Raw genomic sequence first — 16652 nt, 5'->3', positions numbered from 1 at the left:
CCGCCTGGGTGGAGCGAAGCAACGGCACAGTAATACTACAGTAAGAGTAGAGTAACACTACTTTAAAAGTACATTTACCTGATGCTTTTCTCCAAAGCGACTTACAGTGCAAATTTGCCCACAACTATTGACTCATTCATAAAGCAGGGTAATTTTACTGGTCCAATTTAGGGTAAGTACCTTGCTCAAGGGCACTACAATGTGGATCTAAAGGCAGCGGCTCTAACCACTACGCTACCAGCTGTCCCATAAGAGTACAGTAACACTGCTGGAATACTATAGTAACACTGTGGTAGTAGCGCAGAAACTATTGTAAAAGTACAGTAATATAGAACAGTAACACTATAGCAATAGTACAATAACAGCAGGGTAATAGATATAGATAGATAGATAGATAGATAGATAGATAGATATCATCATGACTGCGCAGTAACAGCACCCCCCCCCCACCCCCCCACTGGTGGGGGCCCTATTCTTTCCCACTGGTGGTTTCGCTTTGCATTTCCCAGAATGTGGTGATTTGTTGGAACACCCCCAACTCCCCCCCAACCCCCCACCCGCCATGTGTCCCCATCTGTTCTCCATGAGCTCCTTACCCACCTCTCCCCGCCAGACCTGGGGTTTTCCAAACACCCTCCCCAGCGTCCCAGTGCTCCGAGGCTGCGGGACGGGTTCGAGTCTCACCGTCCCGCTCTGAACACAGAGACGCCTGTGTTCTCCAGCACCGTGTGGGCAGCAGACACAGCGCTTACGCAGCCTGGTCTGTGGGCGAAAGGCTGGCATCTCAAACATCCAGCTGCGGCAACAAAAGACTATCTCATAACAAACAGTGTAAAAACAGGGTACAAAGCTAAAAGGCAGCGTGCACATTGCACCTCTGTTATGAATCTGCATCACACATCCAGCCCGGAAGATGGGACAGTGTAGAAATAAGGGATACGGAAGGTTGCTGGTTCGAATCCTACTCCCGCCACTGCTCTGCCACCCTGACCCTGAATCAATACTGTACCTTGCGAATGGGTAAATGTGTCACCTAAGTGGCAAAAATAAAAAAATAATCTGTGTTTCCTGGTGAACATATAACACATTTAACTTGATCAGTGTTGCTTTTCTGTTTGCTGTACTCATGGACCTTCAGAGTCAAACATGCAACCTTGTGGTTGAAGTGCAGCCTCGTGGTCAAAAGCGGTCAAACCCGATTTGTGTGATATTATGTCTTTATGGTAAATTTGCAAAATTGTGCATCTCATATGACTCGATTGACTGCAACGGGAAGATAATAAAAAAGTAAGAATTAATGATAAAATACATGTGCGGAAGGGGGGCGCGGTGGCGCAGCGGGTTGGACCGGGTCCTGCTCTCCGGTGGGTCTGGGGTTGGAGTCCCGCTTGGGGTGCCTTGCGACAGACTGGCGTCCCCCTCCGGCCCTACGCCCTGCATTGCCGGGTAGGCTCTGGCTCCCCATATGGGACAAGCAGTTCAGAAAGTGTGTGTGTGTGTGTACATGTTTGGAGAACGATATTGGGTTCAGCTCCTTGAGCTGACCTGCAACCTGAACACAACGACCGCAACTTGAACACAACACAAGTCCTGTTCCTAGACCAGCACTACTCCTTAAGTCCTGGATTCTTTCACATTCCTGCAGTGCCTAAAATCTGCTGAAACTCTCCCAGCATTGAAGAAGGGTCTTGAACCCGTCCTTTTCATAGCCACTTCTCTCCTGATAGCTCCATAAATGAGCTCAACTCTATTTGCTATGATTGTCTGTGTATTTCATATTCAGATCTAATTTCCATAGGCAGGGTAGAATGAACTCCCTCTGTCCCTCAGCGCTGCTGAATCCCTCCCACATCCAAGAAGGGTCTTGAACCCATCCCTTTCAGAGCCACTTCTCTCCTGACCTCCTGACAGCTCCATAAATGAGCCCAACACCATCTGCTATGATCATACATGTATTTACTATACGAATGTCAGTCCTACAGACAGCTACTTGAAGGATGTGAACCAGCAACACGGTGGTGTCGGAATATCGATAACTCTGTGTCTGAACCTTGTTGTTGTGAAATACGCTTTGTTGACCAAGTAGCACACGAATAAATGAATAAATGTAAATATACGGTAAGTGTCCATGGTGACCCCTGCCTATCCTCCAGCTTTGCTCAAGTTTTCAGCGAGATTTTTCATTCGGCAGCCTTTTCCCACCCGTTATATCACTTTTAGTTATATAATTACTTAAGTTACACAAGCTGCCGCTACGGCACGTTTTAATCTGTAGCGTCACTTCTTTTTCTTAAGATGATCCATTTGCAGACGCACTCCAAAAAATGTGACTCCCCCCCCGAACCCCCCATTAAGATGGGGAAAATTCTTTCCCAAGAGCAAATTTACATGACGTTTACCTGATGCTTCTCTCCAAAGCCACCTATAACTGTTTAACAGTTTTTACAGCTGAGTAATTTTACCAGACCAATTTAGGGTAAGTACCTTGCTCAAGGCTACTAGGACCAGGATCTGAGCCAGCGACCTTTGCATCCAAAGGCAGCAACTCTAAGCACTATGCTTACCCTGAACTGCTGCAGCAAAAAATGAGCCTGCTGTATGAGCGGGTGAAACTCTCTCAGTAAATCAGGGTACGAACCTAACTGTTGTAAATCGTCTTGGAGAAAAATGCGGGATAAACGAACGAAAAATTACACTGCACAGCTGCCGTGGACGCGGCAAAAAACAGTAAAATCAGCGCGATGCTGGAGAAGCGGTCGCGACCCCACCGTCCACCACCAGATAAGAGGATACCACCGAGATTACCCCGGTAAAACCCCAGTTTTGGTAAACGGTGCCAGCTCCTGTCAGTCAGCGCAGCGGTTGCAGGGATGTCCTGAAACTGCAGATCCTCAGAGGAAAGCTGCTGTTGCAGCCCTTACCCTAAAATACCCTGGTAAACACACGCAGCTGTGTGAATGACCTCAGCTGCAGGCTACAGTACGTACATCGCTTCACCCTAAGGCTTGGGACAGGCTGGGGACTGACCCTGCTGCAGGGCTACCAGGAAGGCAGTGCAGAGGCTGTGTGTGTGTGTGTGTGTGTGTGCGCGCGTGTGTGTGGACGTGGCACTCCGCTGGGCCCCCTCCTTCTTGACACTACCTCTCAATCTGACATCGGTGTGTCTTTCACGAGCTGCTGGCACTGCAGGGTAAGCAGATCTCACGTCTCCCGCAGGCGAGAGCGACGGGGGAGGGGGGGCGGGGTGGTTCGGGCAGATGGTTCCGGAAGGATATTTTTAATCAGCCGGTCGCCACGCCGGCACAGGAGACCCGACGCTGGGGCGCGTCCCCACTACCTGCTGGGCCATAAGAGGGACCGGTGGATGTGGCACGATGACGGCGCCAGGCAACAAGGGGAGACGAGCTGCAGTTACTGGAAGCGCAGCTTCGTTTATGTGTATATTTCAGTACACCTGTGTGTGTGCAAAAACACACACACACACACATATATATACTGTATGTATATAAATAAATATGCAACATACATCTACACAAGAGTAAGTCGAAGTCCAGCAATACGAAAAATTCTATCAAAAGAAAAGCACCAGTTTTTCCCCAGAATTTACCATGTTTTCCATTGTACACATTTGGATGACCACTTCATTGAAAATCACAAATTACATTTTGATTCATAACTGACCGTAGTTAATAGGAAAAATGAGCGTGAACAACTTGCCCTTGTGTGGGTGTTCTCAAACTTTTGACCTGTACTGTACAGAGTGCAGGTGCTGCTGTTGGACCTTTAACAAGGTCCTCAAGCTGCTTTAACCCAAAATCTGCATTACATTTATTAATTTACATGTTTACCAGGGTCTATTGAATTAGCAAAATAATAATGCTGTAAAGAGTATACATTACCACAACTCTACCTCACCGTGTCCAAGACCGTACAAGACTGTGAAGTGGACATGGACACAGGTCCACACGCACAGGGACACCTGTCTCACCCCCCAGGTGCCCTGGGCTCCAGAGAACAATGAGGTCATTCAGGATAACTGAATATTAACTAGAATTAACTATTGATAGTATTATTAACATTATTCATTTCATTTCCTCCAAAGCAATTTACACTATTAGGTTTGTGCACTAAGCTACTTGTACATTGATCTACTTGTTTATACAGCAAGGTAATTTTTACTCCATCAATTCAGGGTAAGTAGCTTGATCAAGGACACTGGAGCAGGAGGGAGGAATTTAATTATGGAGGGGCTAAAAGTACTAGACCACCCCCCCATGAATCTCCAAAATAAGTGTTGACCGAGCTGTGGCAAATTCTGCCCCACCCCCACCCCCACCCCGCCGCTGTGCTAGCAGCGATGTTGACCCCCCGGGTGACTCCTCGAACTGACGGAAGGGCATCGCTTCGGGTACTTTGCACCCGCGAATCCCACTTCCCGCTGTACAACGTTGTAGAACCCTTGATCAAGGTACTTACCCTGAACTGACACAGTAAAAATTACCTTGCTGCATAAGTGGGTAAATCAGCGCAAGTATCTCAATGTACAAACCTAACATGTTAAGTCACCTTAAATAAATGCAAAAAGATGTAACAATGACAGGAGTGTAACAGCAAAACCCTTCTGGGACCCAAACCTCTAACTGCAGCGCTGGTTTACGGTCCAAGAGCAGTGACAACAGTGACAAAGTGAGGATGGAAGAACCACAACAATTTTAAAAACACTTTTAATATTTCATACACCGACTGTACTCCCCATATACAAACCAAGAGGAGGGCAGCACTACGAGCGACACGTCACACTGCACCCCCCCCGTAACGGATTCGCCGCCTCACTCCTGCAAGTTAGCACAGAACAGGCCGCGCTGAGAGCAGCGATCCGGGTGCGAATAAAGGGCTGCACAATTACAAATGAAGTGATTAAGGTAAATACCAATGAACATTACTTAAGTTAAATATTGTATCACTTTTCATGTCTCTCCAGGGTACAGACTGAAGACTGAACCCCAGATGAGAACAACCATTCCTTTTCTATCATCCGTCTCTCAGCATCTTGCGGCGGAATGCTTCCGTAGCCATCGCCATGGCAACAGGGGAAGCCCCAGTCGTTGTCTAGGCAACTAGATCCAAAATGGGCAACCTCAGAATTTGGGAGGCCTTAACGAGTCTGTGAAAACGCAGCTCGTGCGCGTGCTGGAGGACGGGGACCCGTCGCTGTGTTGGGGCGCTCCCGACTGCCCACCGCTGGGGGTCATTTGGCCATGTCTTCGGCCACAGCCTTGCCCATCTTGGCCTTCAGGTAGGCCACTCTCTGCCAGTCGCTCTTCAGCTCCGCCCACTCGTAATAAGGCACCTTAAGGAGGAGATTGAGAGAGTGGAGAAGTCTGAGTGGTGTGCAGGACAATGGCGTTTCATCTCGCTTACTGAACACAAGGAGATGATAATAAACATCTGAGAAGAAGGATATTTGAGGGAAGGTCAACAAACCTTGAGGATCTCATCAGTCCCCAAACCTTGCAAGAGCGCTGTGCTCTTCTACCTCTGAGTTCTTGGTGATCCCACTATGAGGGGTCCAAAATCAGCCATTGGTCCTCGGTTTGGACCCCAATGTGGTGGAATGAGCTCCCAAGTGCCCCAGAGCTGCTGAATCCCTCCCATATTCAAAAAGGGTCTCAAACCCATCTCTTTCGAACCCATTTCCCTCTCAGCTTCCTGAAACCTTCCCTACATTAGCCCCTCACCACCTGCTGCTCTTCGTCCAGCCACTATCTGCATATCGCTCCTCGTACGTTCAGTACCTTCAGGAACCTGCTGGAAAATGAGCACTAGAAACATGTCAGTCAGGCTTCCAATCAATCCTGTGTTTGTATCTAAAGCTCTTCATCGGTTGTTGATGCAGCCTTTTTTTTTTTTTAAAGCTCAGCTCTATATCCCGTTGGAGAAAAACATATGCCGAATCCATAAATATTACGTAATTTACCCATAGAAACTAGACAACGGTTGCCATGGTGACGTGACCCGCCTGGTTCCCTTTCTCTGCTCTCCGGGCTCTCCGGCGAAACCGTACCGGTACTAATCGCCAGGCCCGATATAACCGGCTCAATTTAGTGTATACCAGCGGGGCCGACACACTAATGGGATTGGCCTAAATGTGGGAATCTGCTCCCATTTGGGGAGCCCTCGCCACACACTCCGTTATTCACAGGAACCGCACAAACACCCAGGAAAACACACAGTATTGAAACGGATTCACTGATCACACCCCATGCGGCCCAGGAAACACATATGTGTTTTGACAGCCGGCGTTTCGTCGAAACGTGTCCTCAGACACACGCATGCCCTGCATATGGGGCCGCGTCTGCAAAACACCTCGTTCCTCGAGGTGCCAGACGAGTGGGATGGAAAGGAGGAGACGAAAAAGGCACGGAAATGGCGTGAAGCGCGGGACGAGTTTGATCGCGTCCCCGAGGGTTCGAGAGGAATGAGGGACCGTTAATAGTGCAACGGAAAGCCCTCCGTCCCTTTAGCTACTCTAGTCCAGGTGAAGAGCTCAAACACACACACACACACAGATTATACTGGTAGGAAGATGAGTCCAGACACAAGTAGGGGGGGGGAAAAAAAAATCCTAGCAATTTCTCTGCCTGAACAGCAAATCAAAATCTGCTAGTTTACCTGGACAGTTATTGAACACATTGAGTTGTTTAATCATACTTAGCCAGGTAAAGCTTGGAGTGGACAAAAGCACATCAACAAAGTAGGAAGGATTCAGCAGCTCTGAGGGGCACAGGGAGCTCAGCCTACTCTGCCTACGGAAATTAAATTCAAATATCAAATACACAGATAATCACAGCACTTGCTGTTGGACTCATTTAGCTGGAGATCAGGAGAGAAGTGGCCCTGAAAGAGATGGGTTTGACACCCTTTTTTAATGCTACGAGGGATTCAGCAGCTCTGAGGCACACAAGCCACTCACTCACTCCACTACAATGTGGACAGAAGTGAAAATTTCAGGTGTTCAGTTTTAGGCCCCATACCCTACAGGTACTCTCCTTTGTTTGTTCTTGAGGGGAAGAAAAACTATCTGCTGCATAATGACTTCACAACACCGAGTTGAACAAAAAACATCTCTGTGTGACTGCCGTTTACCTTTAACCACCGAACGATGACTGGATGCATAAGACGATCTCAGCCCAGAAGGTGCTGAACCCCCCGAACTCCCTGTCCGTCACCCTCAAGCTGATGTGCCCCGGCGGTCTCCCTAACCCGCTTTGCTCCTCTCCTTTTCCGTAATTCTTAACTTGCTCAGGATTACAGCTAAGGCCTCGCGAGCCCGACGGTCCTCTCCACGGCGACCGAAGGGAACCAGGCGAAGGAACACCAACCAAGTATCCCACAATGCACCCGCACCTCCACGAAACACATTGCCATATGCGATTTGACCCAGCATCAAGTGTATTTTACAGTCAGCTGGTAGCATACCGATTAGCGCTGGAGCCTTTGGAACCAGAGGTTGCAGGTTTGAGTCCCACCTCCAACTGTAGTACCCTTGATCAAGTTACTTACCCTAAAGTGTTCCAGCAAAAAAAAAAAAAAAAAAAAGAGAAAAAATTACCCAGATGTATAATGAGGGAGTAAATAATTGTAAGTCGGTTCGGAGAAAAGTGTCAGATAAATGTAAATAAATGTAGAGCCAGAAGAAAGATGACATGCAGGTCCAGTGGAGCGGCTTCTACATCCTCGCTTTCACCTAAAGCTTTACACCCAGAGACGCTGGTGCAATTTCTGTCGAGTTACACACAGATATAAATGTTTTGCGGAACTATATGTCCAACTGTGTGTTTATATATCTCTCTATGTGCCCATGTATGTAAATGTATATGTACAGGGTGTGTGTGTGTGTTCATAACAGGACTAAATACCTGAAAGCTGCAACTGGAGCCCAGAGTGATCACTGTAAGTACGCAGTGTGTAACTCCGCCTTCTGACCCCCGACCTCCACACAGGGAGCTTAAGCACACCTGAGCCAAGGGGCAAAGCTGCTTGCAGTGGGATCTGGGGGAAAGGTGGGGCTACCTGGGAGGCTGCGTGACGCTGGAATGTCGGCAAGTGCCAAGAGCGGGAGTGGAAGAGTAAAGCTTCTAAAGAGATTGTCATCTAGGTGGAGAGAGATAGGTACTCGGTCAGAGTGCGTGCGCGTGCGTGCGTAGAAAGATGGAGAAGAGGCCCTGCCAATTAATCAGAACGCTTTGCAGAAAGAACCAGAGAAGCCCTGTATGTGTCTCGGAGTCCCTAACCCTCTGCAGAGGACCCATCCCCTCTGAGCGACCGCAAACTCCAAAACACACACACACACACACACACTCCCTCCCTCCATCCATCCATCCAGCCATCGTCAAGAAGCGCTCGTCCCAAGCAACACGGCGCAAGGCCGAAAGGAGAGGGGACACGCCCTGGACGAGATGCCGGTCCATCGGAAGGCACCCCAAGCAGGACTCGAACCCCAGACCGCCACACAGCAGGCACTGGCTGAACCCACTGCTCCACCGTGCCCCCCCTCAAAACACACTCCGCTTTATTTACATAAACTACATTTTCTTCAATCGTCCGCTTTCTAAAATTCCTCCGCGAGCAGCGTGTAGCTGCGGCGATGACAGATGGCGATAAAGAGGACCCGAACAAGAGCGTGAGACCGCATCAATTCAACCCACTTCCACGGTGTTTATAGCGTGTCTGTGAGCTGGAGATTGGTAACAAGATGAGGACAGCGACACAGGATAAATCGGTCAACAACTGGGGCGGAATAACAGTTAAAATGCGGATGGCATATATTCTTTCAATTAAAATTAACTTGAATGTAACTAAAGTTCAATAAAAGTATTAAAATCACTACAATGTAATTTGTTATTACAGCCGTAACTGAGGTTTCCACCGAACTTAAGCCATAAATAATTTGAGGGGTGCGTGAATTAACCTGGGATCGATCGTCACTTCGGCTTTATGAACAAACCGAGTTACGAACACACTTGCAGCGCCAGCGGCGTTGGTCATCCGAGAAGACCGCGTGTCCATCATCGAGTCTCCGCGTCCACCAGTGACAAACGCTGGTCTTGTTCTCAGCACCTTCCGTTGGCTGAGATCACCTGACACCGGAGCTGTCGAACACTCGCAACGGGACTCGCTCACCTCTACCGTGAGGAAGCCGGCCAGCTGCAGGTGGCGCCGTTGCATGGCGAAGCGTCCCAGCGGCTCCTTGGACCGGGAGCCGTAGTGCAGGAAGTCTCCGGCCAGGAAGGCGATCCTGCGCGAGCAGAATTCACCTTGTGAGTCTGGTGGGACAAGACCGGTTCCCATTGCCAACGAGCTCTCCCGGGGCTCGACCCAAAACTGTTCTGAACCCAGGCATTACATGTTTGGAACCTCCCGCTTCTGGGATTAGGCGGAGTCTGGATTTATGACCATGGCCATGAATCTCGCGTGTGGGCGAGGCTCACCTGCGCGCCCCCTGGGGCGGTGGCTCCGGACCGCCGCCCCCCGGGAGGTGAGGAGCCTTTAGCCCCAGCAGACGGATGGGCTTGCTGTCCGAGTCGATGACCAACTCCCCGTCTGGTAGGAGAGAGAACGGGGGACAGGTGGACAGGTTAACGCTACATCTTACCCCCCCAAACCCCTTATTGAAGTCTGTCTTCATATTGTGACTGATACAAGTTCTGAGACAATGCAGATGTCTTGTCTGAAATGGAGGTCCTTAAACTAGGTGGTCACCATGTGGGGTTTTTTTGGGGATGGGGGTTCAGAAAAGTGGTTCCTCGCCTATACTTAATTTACATGTATTCATTCAGCAGACGCTTTTCTCCAAAGCGACGCACATCTCAGAGAAAATACAATTTGTGTATTACATTATGAGAAAGAGAAATATTGTTGCAGACATGTTATTAAGTAAACCTAGTTCGTAATGTTTACTGATAATGAATTAGCATTTAAAATAATTTATCAATTATTAAGATATTTAAACAGCAAAATAGCACCCCCGTGTGGTCACTTTAACATAAAACATTGACCATCACTGTTGTTTTTCTACTGACCTCACTATTATTATTATTATTGTCTCATTTGACACCTTTCCCCAAAGCAACTTACAATGTTAGCTTTAACCACTAAGCTACTTACACTGATTTACCCATTTATACAGCTGAGCGAATTTTACTGTATTTCTACTGAAACCCAGTGCTATGGTGGACCTATCCAGTAGGTGAGAAACTGGGGACAGCGCACAGCATCAGGCCCGTCGGATGCAGCTCTCACCTACGGTCCAGCCGTACACTGTGGTGACCGCAGTGCGACACCCCCCCTCGAGGCCCCCCACCAGGTCGTGCAGCGCCGCGTGCAAGCTTCTCTGCATTGGGGTTGGGGGGATCTCCAGGGCGGGTGCTGAGGACAGCAGCAAGGGGTCTGCCGCAGCCCCCTGGGGACACAGATTCTCCAGATGGGCCGTGGCCGCCACCTGCAGCAGTTTGAGCGCGTAACTCACTTTACGGTTCCCGCCATCTGCGACACAGAAGACAAGCGGTTAAGGTGCGTCCCAGTACGCGAGACGAAGGTGTGCTGAAAACACTCCGAGAAAAAAAAAAAAAAATCCCAAAACACAACCATTCAAATATAAAATGTTCTATCCATTGCCTTTCAAATGTTGCTGCTGTGGAAACCTTTGAAGACAAAATATTTAAATTTATCAAAGTAATGGATGAGACCTCTTGTGTTCTAAATAAATATTTATAGAAATGGAAAAAAAGTTCTGTAACCATGGAGATCAAATGAAAACAGATCTTACAAATACAAGCAGATATATTTATTCATTTGGTATAAAAGGCCTTGACATCACACCACAGCGATGCTTAAATGACTTATGAATGAAAGAATGAATGAATAAAAGTGTATTAATCCCACAACTCTAAATACATAAGAATGTAGTACTTGCTCTTGTCTAAGGTTATTAAATGTTTCTCCCCGGAGCCCCAGCGAGTGTCAAGGAGCGGCGGTGCACATCGCTGCGGTTCAGCCGCACAGAGGGAGGTTGCAGGTGACGTGATGTAGATGAGATCAAAGCCAAATTCCTGCCTCTCTGCTGCCACCAGCAGGACACGTGAGGCGTTGCGGTGCGTCTACAGTACGTCATTTACAATACGTCACCCGGACGGAACGCGTCCCGAAATCCACCCGCAGACCTTCGGGGGAAAAAATTTCAACTGACTCCACAGCAGTCAACAGCCCTACATGCTACCGACCCCCCTGCAGTTCAGAAATTACCGCATTTTTACGACATTTGCCGCTGAACGGGCCACGTACCCGTCAGTCTTTGCTGGAAGGCGGGGTCAAGGACGACTTTCAGGTACTCGGGTTTGGCCTGCTGCAGCACGCACAGGGACCAGACGACATCCGTCAAGAGGTATGGCTCCAACTGGGAGAGCGACCCCCGCAGGGCGTCGTGGACCTGCACGCAGGAGGACGAAGCCTTCAAGGCACCTGGCAGACCGGCGGCCCTCCGCTCCGATCGGGTCTACGTCAGGATGCGACCGAGCAACCGCAAAGTGGCCCCTCCCACTGACCCACCGCCGGGTCACCTTGCTATAGAAGTGCTCCCTCTTGCTGGGCTGGAAGTCGAGGCGAGCGAATGAGAGAAGCAGGTTCCCCAGCTGCACGGCGCTGTACTTCTCCGACTGCTGTAGGTAGTGCTGGAGGATGGAGACACACACATACACGCACATCAATTAATCTGTAAAATCAACTAAGTGGGGGAAGCAGGTGGTTACAGTTGGTTAAGCTCAAAGGACACAGGTTCGAACCGCACCTCCTGCTCCAGTACCCAACAAAAAGGTCCTAACCCTGAATCGATACAGTAAAAATGGCCCGAAATGGCATAAATGGGTAAATCAGTGTAAGTAGCTACATTATAAATCACTTTGGAGAAAAGTGATCCTGACTTTTTATAAACAGAATATAAAATATATAACGTGTAAAGTTTATTTATATTGAATACCAAACAAATAAAAACTGATTGTAAACATAAAACGATATTTTACATCCGACTTCTAATGAGTTTAAGGCACAACTGAAACGAATGTATTTTGACACATACTGAAAAGAGGTAAGAGCTCAGACAGTATAATAATAGATAATTTACATGTAATGATCACAGCTTAGACAATATAATAACCATATAGAACATAAGACGCCTCTTTTAGGACAAGTCGACCACTTAGCGTAGAACCTGCGCTGCGCGATTGTCGGTGTGGGGTGTCGAACCTCGGCGAAGCCCTCGAACAGCGGCTGATGGAGCCACTTGAGGTAAGCGAAGGACCTGGCGCAGCGGGTCACGTCGCCGGAGGAGAGCTGGGCCAGCTGGGGCAGGAGCTCGGTCGCGATGCGCTGGAACAGCTGAGTCTGGTGGAACTTCATCTTCGCTGGACGGCGGCGGAACACAGACAGGAGGGTCAAGTCCCGCAGACGGCGGGAGTGCAGACCCCGCGGGCGACCTCTGAACTCCGATCAACGGTCAGCGAGACCAATTCCTCGCTGCGCGTAGACACCCGTAAGCACGCACCCACCCAGCCGGCCGCTCGCCTCGCTCGTTAATATATGAAAACGAGCGGGTACCGATCTAACCGGCACCATAACGACACCGCATAAAAACATCAGCACGCTCACTTACCTACTGCTGTAAATTTCTGCTCATAGACGAGCAAACGTGCGTTGCGTTCAGCCTCCGAGCCAACAGATGGCAGTAAAGAGCATCCAAACAGAGTGTGGGACCGCATTAATTCAACTCACCCCCACAGTGTTTACTGTTCATGCCTGGCGTTGAGGGCCGGCGATCGATAAGTAACCGATCGACACGGCACGTTTGTCTATCGGATCAGTCAATCAAAAACTGGCACTGAACAGGAGTTTAATTAAATTTAATGTAGCTTGAAGTTTGCAAAAACGTTTAAAACTATAACAGTATATCAGAGAATATACCCCATTAATAAGCCAATGTTTTTTTATGACAACTTAGGTGTAAGAGTCACATTTAAGTTTTTAATAAAACAAATGTGGGAATTTCATATTTTTTTAAAAAAAATCATATTTTTAAACTCTGGATCAGTTTAATGTAATTCAAAGTCAGTACATTAAAACAAAGTCCTGGAGTTTACTTTTTGGTGAAGCCATAATTAAACTTATAAAACCTCAACTGTACGTCACCTGTAACTCAAGGGACATCGGTATTGTTGAACTTTTATTAACCGTGACCCGAGTTACAAACAAAACGAGTTACGAACAGACCTGCGGCCCCAGCTGGTGCGTAGCGTGCGAACCTCTCCTCGGGAGTAAAACCTGCCCAGGCAGCGCGGAAAGTCTGGTCTCACCCTGTCCCTCAGCACAGGAACGCGGTACGCACAAGGAGTACGGAGCTCCTCTCGCGCAACCACCCGCGCCCATGTGACGCGTTCTCAAGAACTCGTCGTCCGCGAGGTCGCCGACTGCCCCGCCCCCTCCGCTCACCGTACGCGAAGACGAGGTCCAGCAGCAGGGGGGCCTTCAGTTCCTGCGACGGCTTCTGCTGGGCGTGGTAGGAGAGCGCCCTCAGGAGGGGTACGGAGCGCCGGCCCTGGGCCGCCAGAGACACGGCCACCCTGCGGATGTCCTCGGCGTGGAACGTCTCCACCAGCTCCAGGGCCTGGAGCACAGGGACACGCGGCTCGACCGTTAGCGTCCCGGGAAGGGGCCGCGGCGAAGAGGACATTCGGAGTCCCACCTTGTCCTCCAGCTTGTCCACCAGCGACGGAGGCAGGTGAGCCGCCCTGGACAGCAGCAGCCCCACGGTGCGCACGTCCGCCAGCTCCGTCCAGCGCAGCTCCAGCTGCTTGAGCGTCGCCGCCAGCAGCTCCCTGGGTCTCGTGCCGCCGTCCCGCCCGCACGCCCAGTCCGCCAGGTAGGCCAGCTGCCGGTAGCTGAAGCGCCGGATGCGCCACAGCGCCTCCGTCTGGAGGGAGTCCAGCGCCGCGGAGCCCGGCGTCACCCCCAGCAAAGCGGCGGCCCGCAGGACGCTGACCAGGGATCCGTTCCAAACGGTGCACACCTGGAGACGCGAGCAATAAGAACACATTAAAAACCCTGTACCTCATGTACACCGTTCCCTTGTGTAATTCCACAGATTAACTGGCAAATAATGTGTATCAACATGTAAATATTAATTATTTAATCATATATGGACTTTCCATTGTAAAGAAAGAGTTAACAAATACGACCGAGTCGGAGTGCGAACGTGACCACGTCGGTTCAAAAATTATTCGTTCTCCCGCGTAATTCGTGGTGCCAGTTTTAAGAATTATTCTTAAGTTTTAATAATTTTGATAGAAATATTAGAAAACATGTTCCAATTTTCATGTTTCAAAATATAACAATTAAAATACTCTTCTGGTTAATTTTTAATTTTACATAGTTTTCATGGAACTGATTTTTTTTTAGAAAGATTTAACCCCGTAAGGCAAGGGATGGTTGAGAATTAATTAGTTAATCTCCGCCCCCTGCTTATACTTCTGCCACTGAGGTGGTGCCTTAACCGCTGCGCCGTGCCACTGTCCGCCCTACCTGAGATGAGACCCGGTCGAACATGTCCTGGAGCCGGCGGTCCCGGAGCAGGTCCGCGTGGCCCGGGGCCCCTTTCTCCGAGGCGAGGCGCGCCAAGTGGAAAATGTAGATGGCGGTCTGGTTGGCGGTGGCACCCCGTTCGGCCCACAGCCGCAGCACCTCCTCAGGACCGCCGGCCTTCTCCACCAGGTCGTCGAGCTCCGTGCGCTTCGGTACTGCCGGGTTCTCGTCCTCCCGCCTCAGCAGGCGCCGCCCCTCGCACAGCGCCCTCTGCTGGAGGCGTACGTGCAAGGCCTGCGCCCACGGCGGCTCCAGGAGGGCGGCGGAGGGGGCGCGGGGCGGACGACCGGCGAGGCACAGCGGTCCCGAGGCGGTCAGGGAACTCCGTGTCCCCAGGAGTCCGGCCCATCGACCGAACAGTCTGACGCCGGCCATCGCGGTCACTCGTGTCGGTGGCGGGGAGTCACATCCAGCATCGCACCGCACCTGCGAGGACCGCCACACAGGTAGCGGAGCAGCGTTCGTTAACTTTACATTCGACAACCTGTCGCGGTCACCCGCGGAACCGCCCGGATCCCAGCGTGGTCATCGAGACCCGCCGTGACTCGAAACGGTCATCGACAGACCTGGTGTAACCGATCAAGATCATCCAAAGACCCGCCGTAAACCATTACGGTCAATGACAGATCCATCATTCACGGTCATCCAAAAACCGATCAGACCCACCGCGGTTATCCAAAGACCCACTGTGACTGATAACGGTCATGTAGTAGCTGGGAGCATAGTGGTTAGAGTTACTGCCGTTGGACCAAAAGGTTGTAGGTTTGAGCCCCGCCTCTGCCTGCCGTACCTTAAGCAAGGTACTTCTGGTAAAATTACCCAGTTGTATAAATAAGTAATATTTGTAGGTATCTTAACACTGTAAGTTGCTTTAGTATCGGTAATGAATGTAAATTTACAGACCTGGTCACTGGTGCGACCAATCATGATGCTCCCAAAGACCCCCTGAACCATACTATGTATCTATGGGCCATAGTCATCGTTGACAGACTCACTCACTGCGGTCATCCAAAAACCGATCATGACCAATCATGGTCATCGACAGACCCACCACAGCCATCCAAAGATCCAGCATGACTGGGTCGTTTGCAGGAGGTCCACCCTGGCCTGGCCCCATCACGATCACCAAAGTGAGTCAAAGACACAGTGAGTGACACTCTGTAAGTGTAACCATCAAACGACCAGGCCAGGCAGGCCGGCGTGACCAATCACGGTCAAGCGCAGACAAGAAGATGTCATCACACCGCGGGGGGGGGGGGGGGGGTCCACGCTGAGGTTGAGGAGCCACACAAGTGTGAAAATGAAGCTCGAGTCCCTGGTAGTAGCAGGACACCGGCGTCACACACTCCTGTGCAGGTACTACCCCTCCCACCCGGGCCGCTGTTGTTGGCGTTGACCTTGCCACTTCTTACTTTCATAACCACGCCGGCTGAGTAGCGCGAAAAAGCTTGACAGAAGCGTCGCCGCGCACATTTCTAACTATTCCGGATTATAATGTTGTTCAGTCGCGGAGCCCAGTGATCATAAAACCCCAGAACGGCCCAAACGAACTCACCGGTTCCGTCCGCTAGCGTGGGCACGGCGGCGACATTCACATGCTGTGTGTGGAGGAATCGTCGCAGGAAAGTGACCTCATTGGCTGCTACGTGTCGCAGGGAAAATACGCAGTAGCCCAATCACGTGATGTGGGTGAGAACGATTTAAAAAGACAGTCAGGTAAAGGCGAGCGGCGGAAAGTTACGCAAAGTCATGATGATTTTGTGAAATGGATTTAAATTTATTTTAGAAATTGTCTAAAAAGGGTTGGTTGCTTTTTTTTTTTTTTCCCTTCCCTGAAGACGAACGCAATGCATTATGCAATGATAAAACTTCGTTCGTCCGCACGTGGCGTCCCACTGAAACACAGTAATAATAAATAAAAATAAATATGTGTCAAAAATGATGCAGCGCAAACGACCGTTTTA

At 49.9% G+C, this 16652-nt stretch overlaps 1 protein-coding gene across 1 annotated transcript; it reads right to left on the bottom strand.

Annotated features, from left to right (window-relative positions):
• Positions 1-4622: 4622 nt before the first annotated feature.
• tbrg4 (transforming growth factor beta regulator 4) lies at positions 4623-16308 on the bottom strand. The gene is made up of 11 exons (XM_018762804.2): positions 16244-16308; positions 14629-15114; positions 13793-14116; positions 13540-13714; positions 12301-12458; positions 11619-11729; positions 11344-11488; positions 10303-10545; positions 9492-9603; positions 9184-9298; positions 4623-5350 (listed from the first exon to the last, which is right to left on the bottom strand). Exons 2-11 carry the CDS (start codon positions 15061-15063, stop codon positions 5249-5251), a joined length of 1920 nt encoding a protein of 639 aa, XP_018618320.2. The 5' UTR covers positions 15064-15114; positions 16244-16308; the 3' UTR covers positions 4623-5248.
• Between the last annotated feature and the right edge of the window lie 344 nt (positions 16309-16652).

Source organism: Scleropages formosus, chromosome 18 (assembly GCF_900964775.1).
Source record: "Scleropages formosus chromosome 18, fSclFor1.1, whole genome shotgun sequence".
In the NCBI taxonomy this organism is placed as follows: domain Eukaryota; kingdom Metazoa; phylum Chordata; class Actinopteri; order Osteoglossiformes; family Osteoglossidae; genus Scleropages; species Scleropages formosus.
This window is presented reverse-complemented; position numbering and strand designations above follow the sequence as displayed.

What these genes read in the sequence shown, in the direction of transcription:
- tbrg4 (XM_018762804.2), bottom strand. Translation starts at nt 15,063, where the DNA reads ATGGCCGGCGTCAGACTGTTCGGTCGATGGGCCGGACTCCTGGGGACA. An exon ending in TCGACCGGGTCTCATCTCAG is followed by an intron (nt 14,117 to 14,628) that starts GTAGGGCGGACA and finishes TCGCGTCTCCAG; the next exon opens with GTGTGCACCGTTTGGAACGG. An exon ending in CCGGCTTCCTCACGGTAGAG is followed by an intron (nt 5,351 to 9,183) that starts GTGAGCGAGTCC and finishes CTCCTCCTTAAG; the next exon opens with GTGCCTTATTACGAGTGGGC.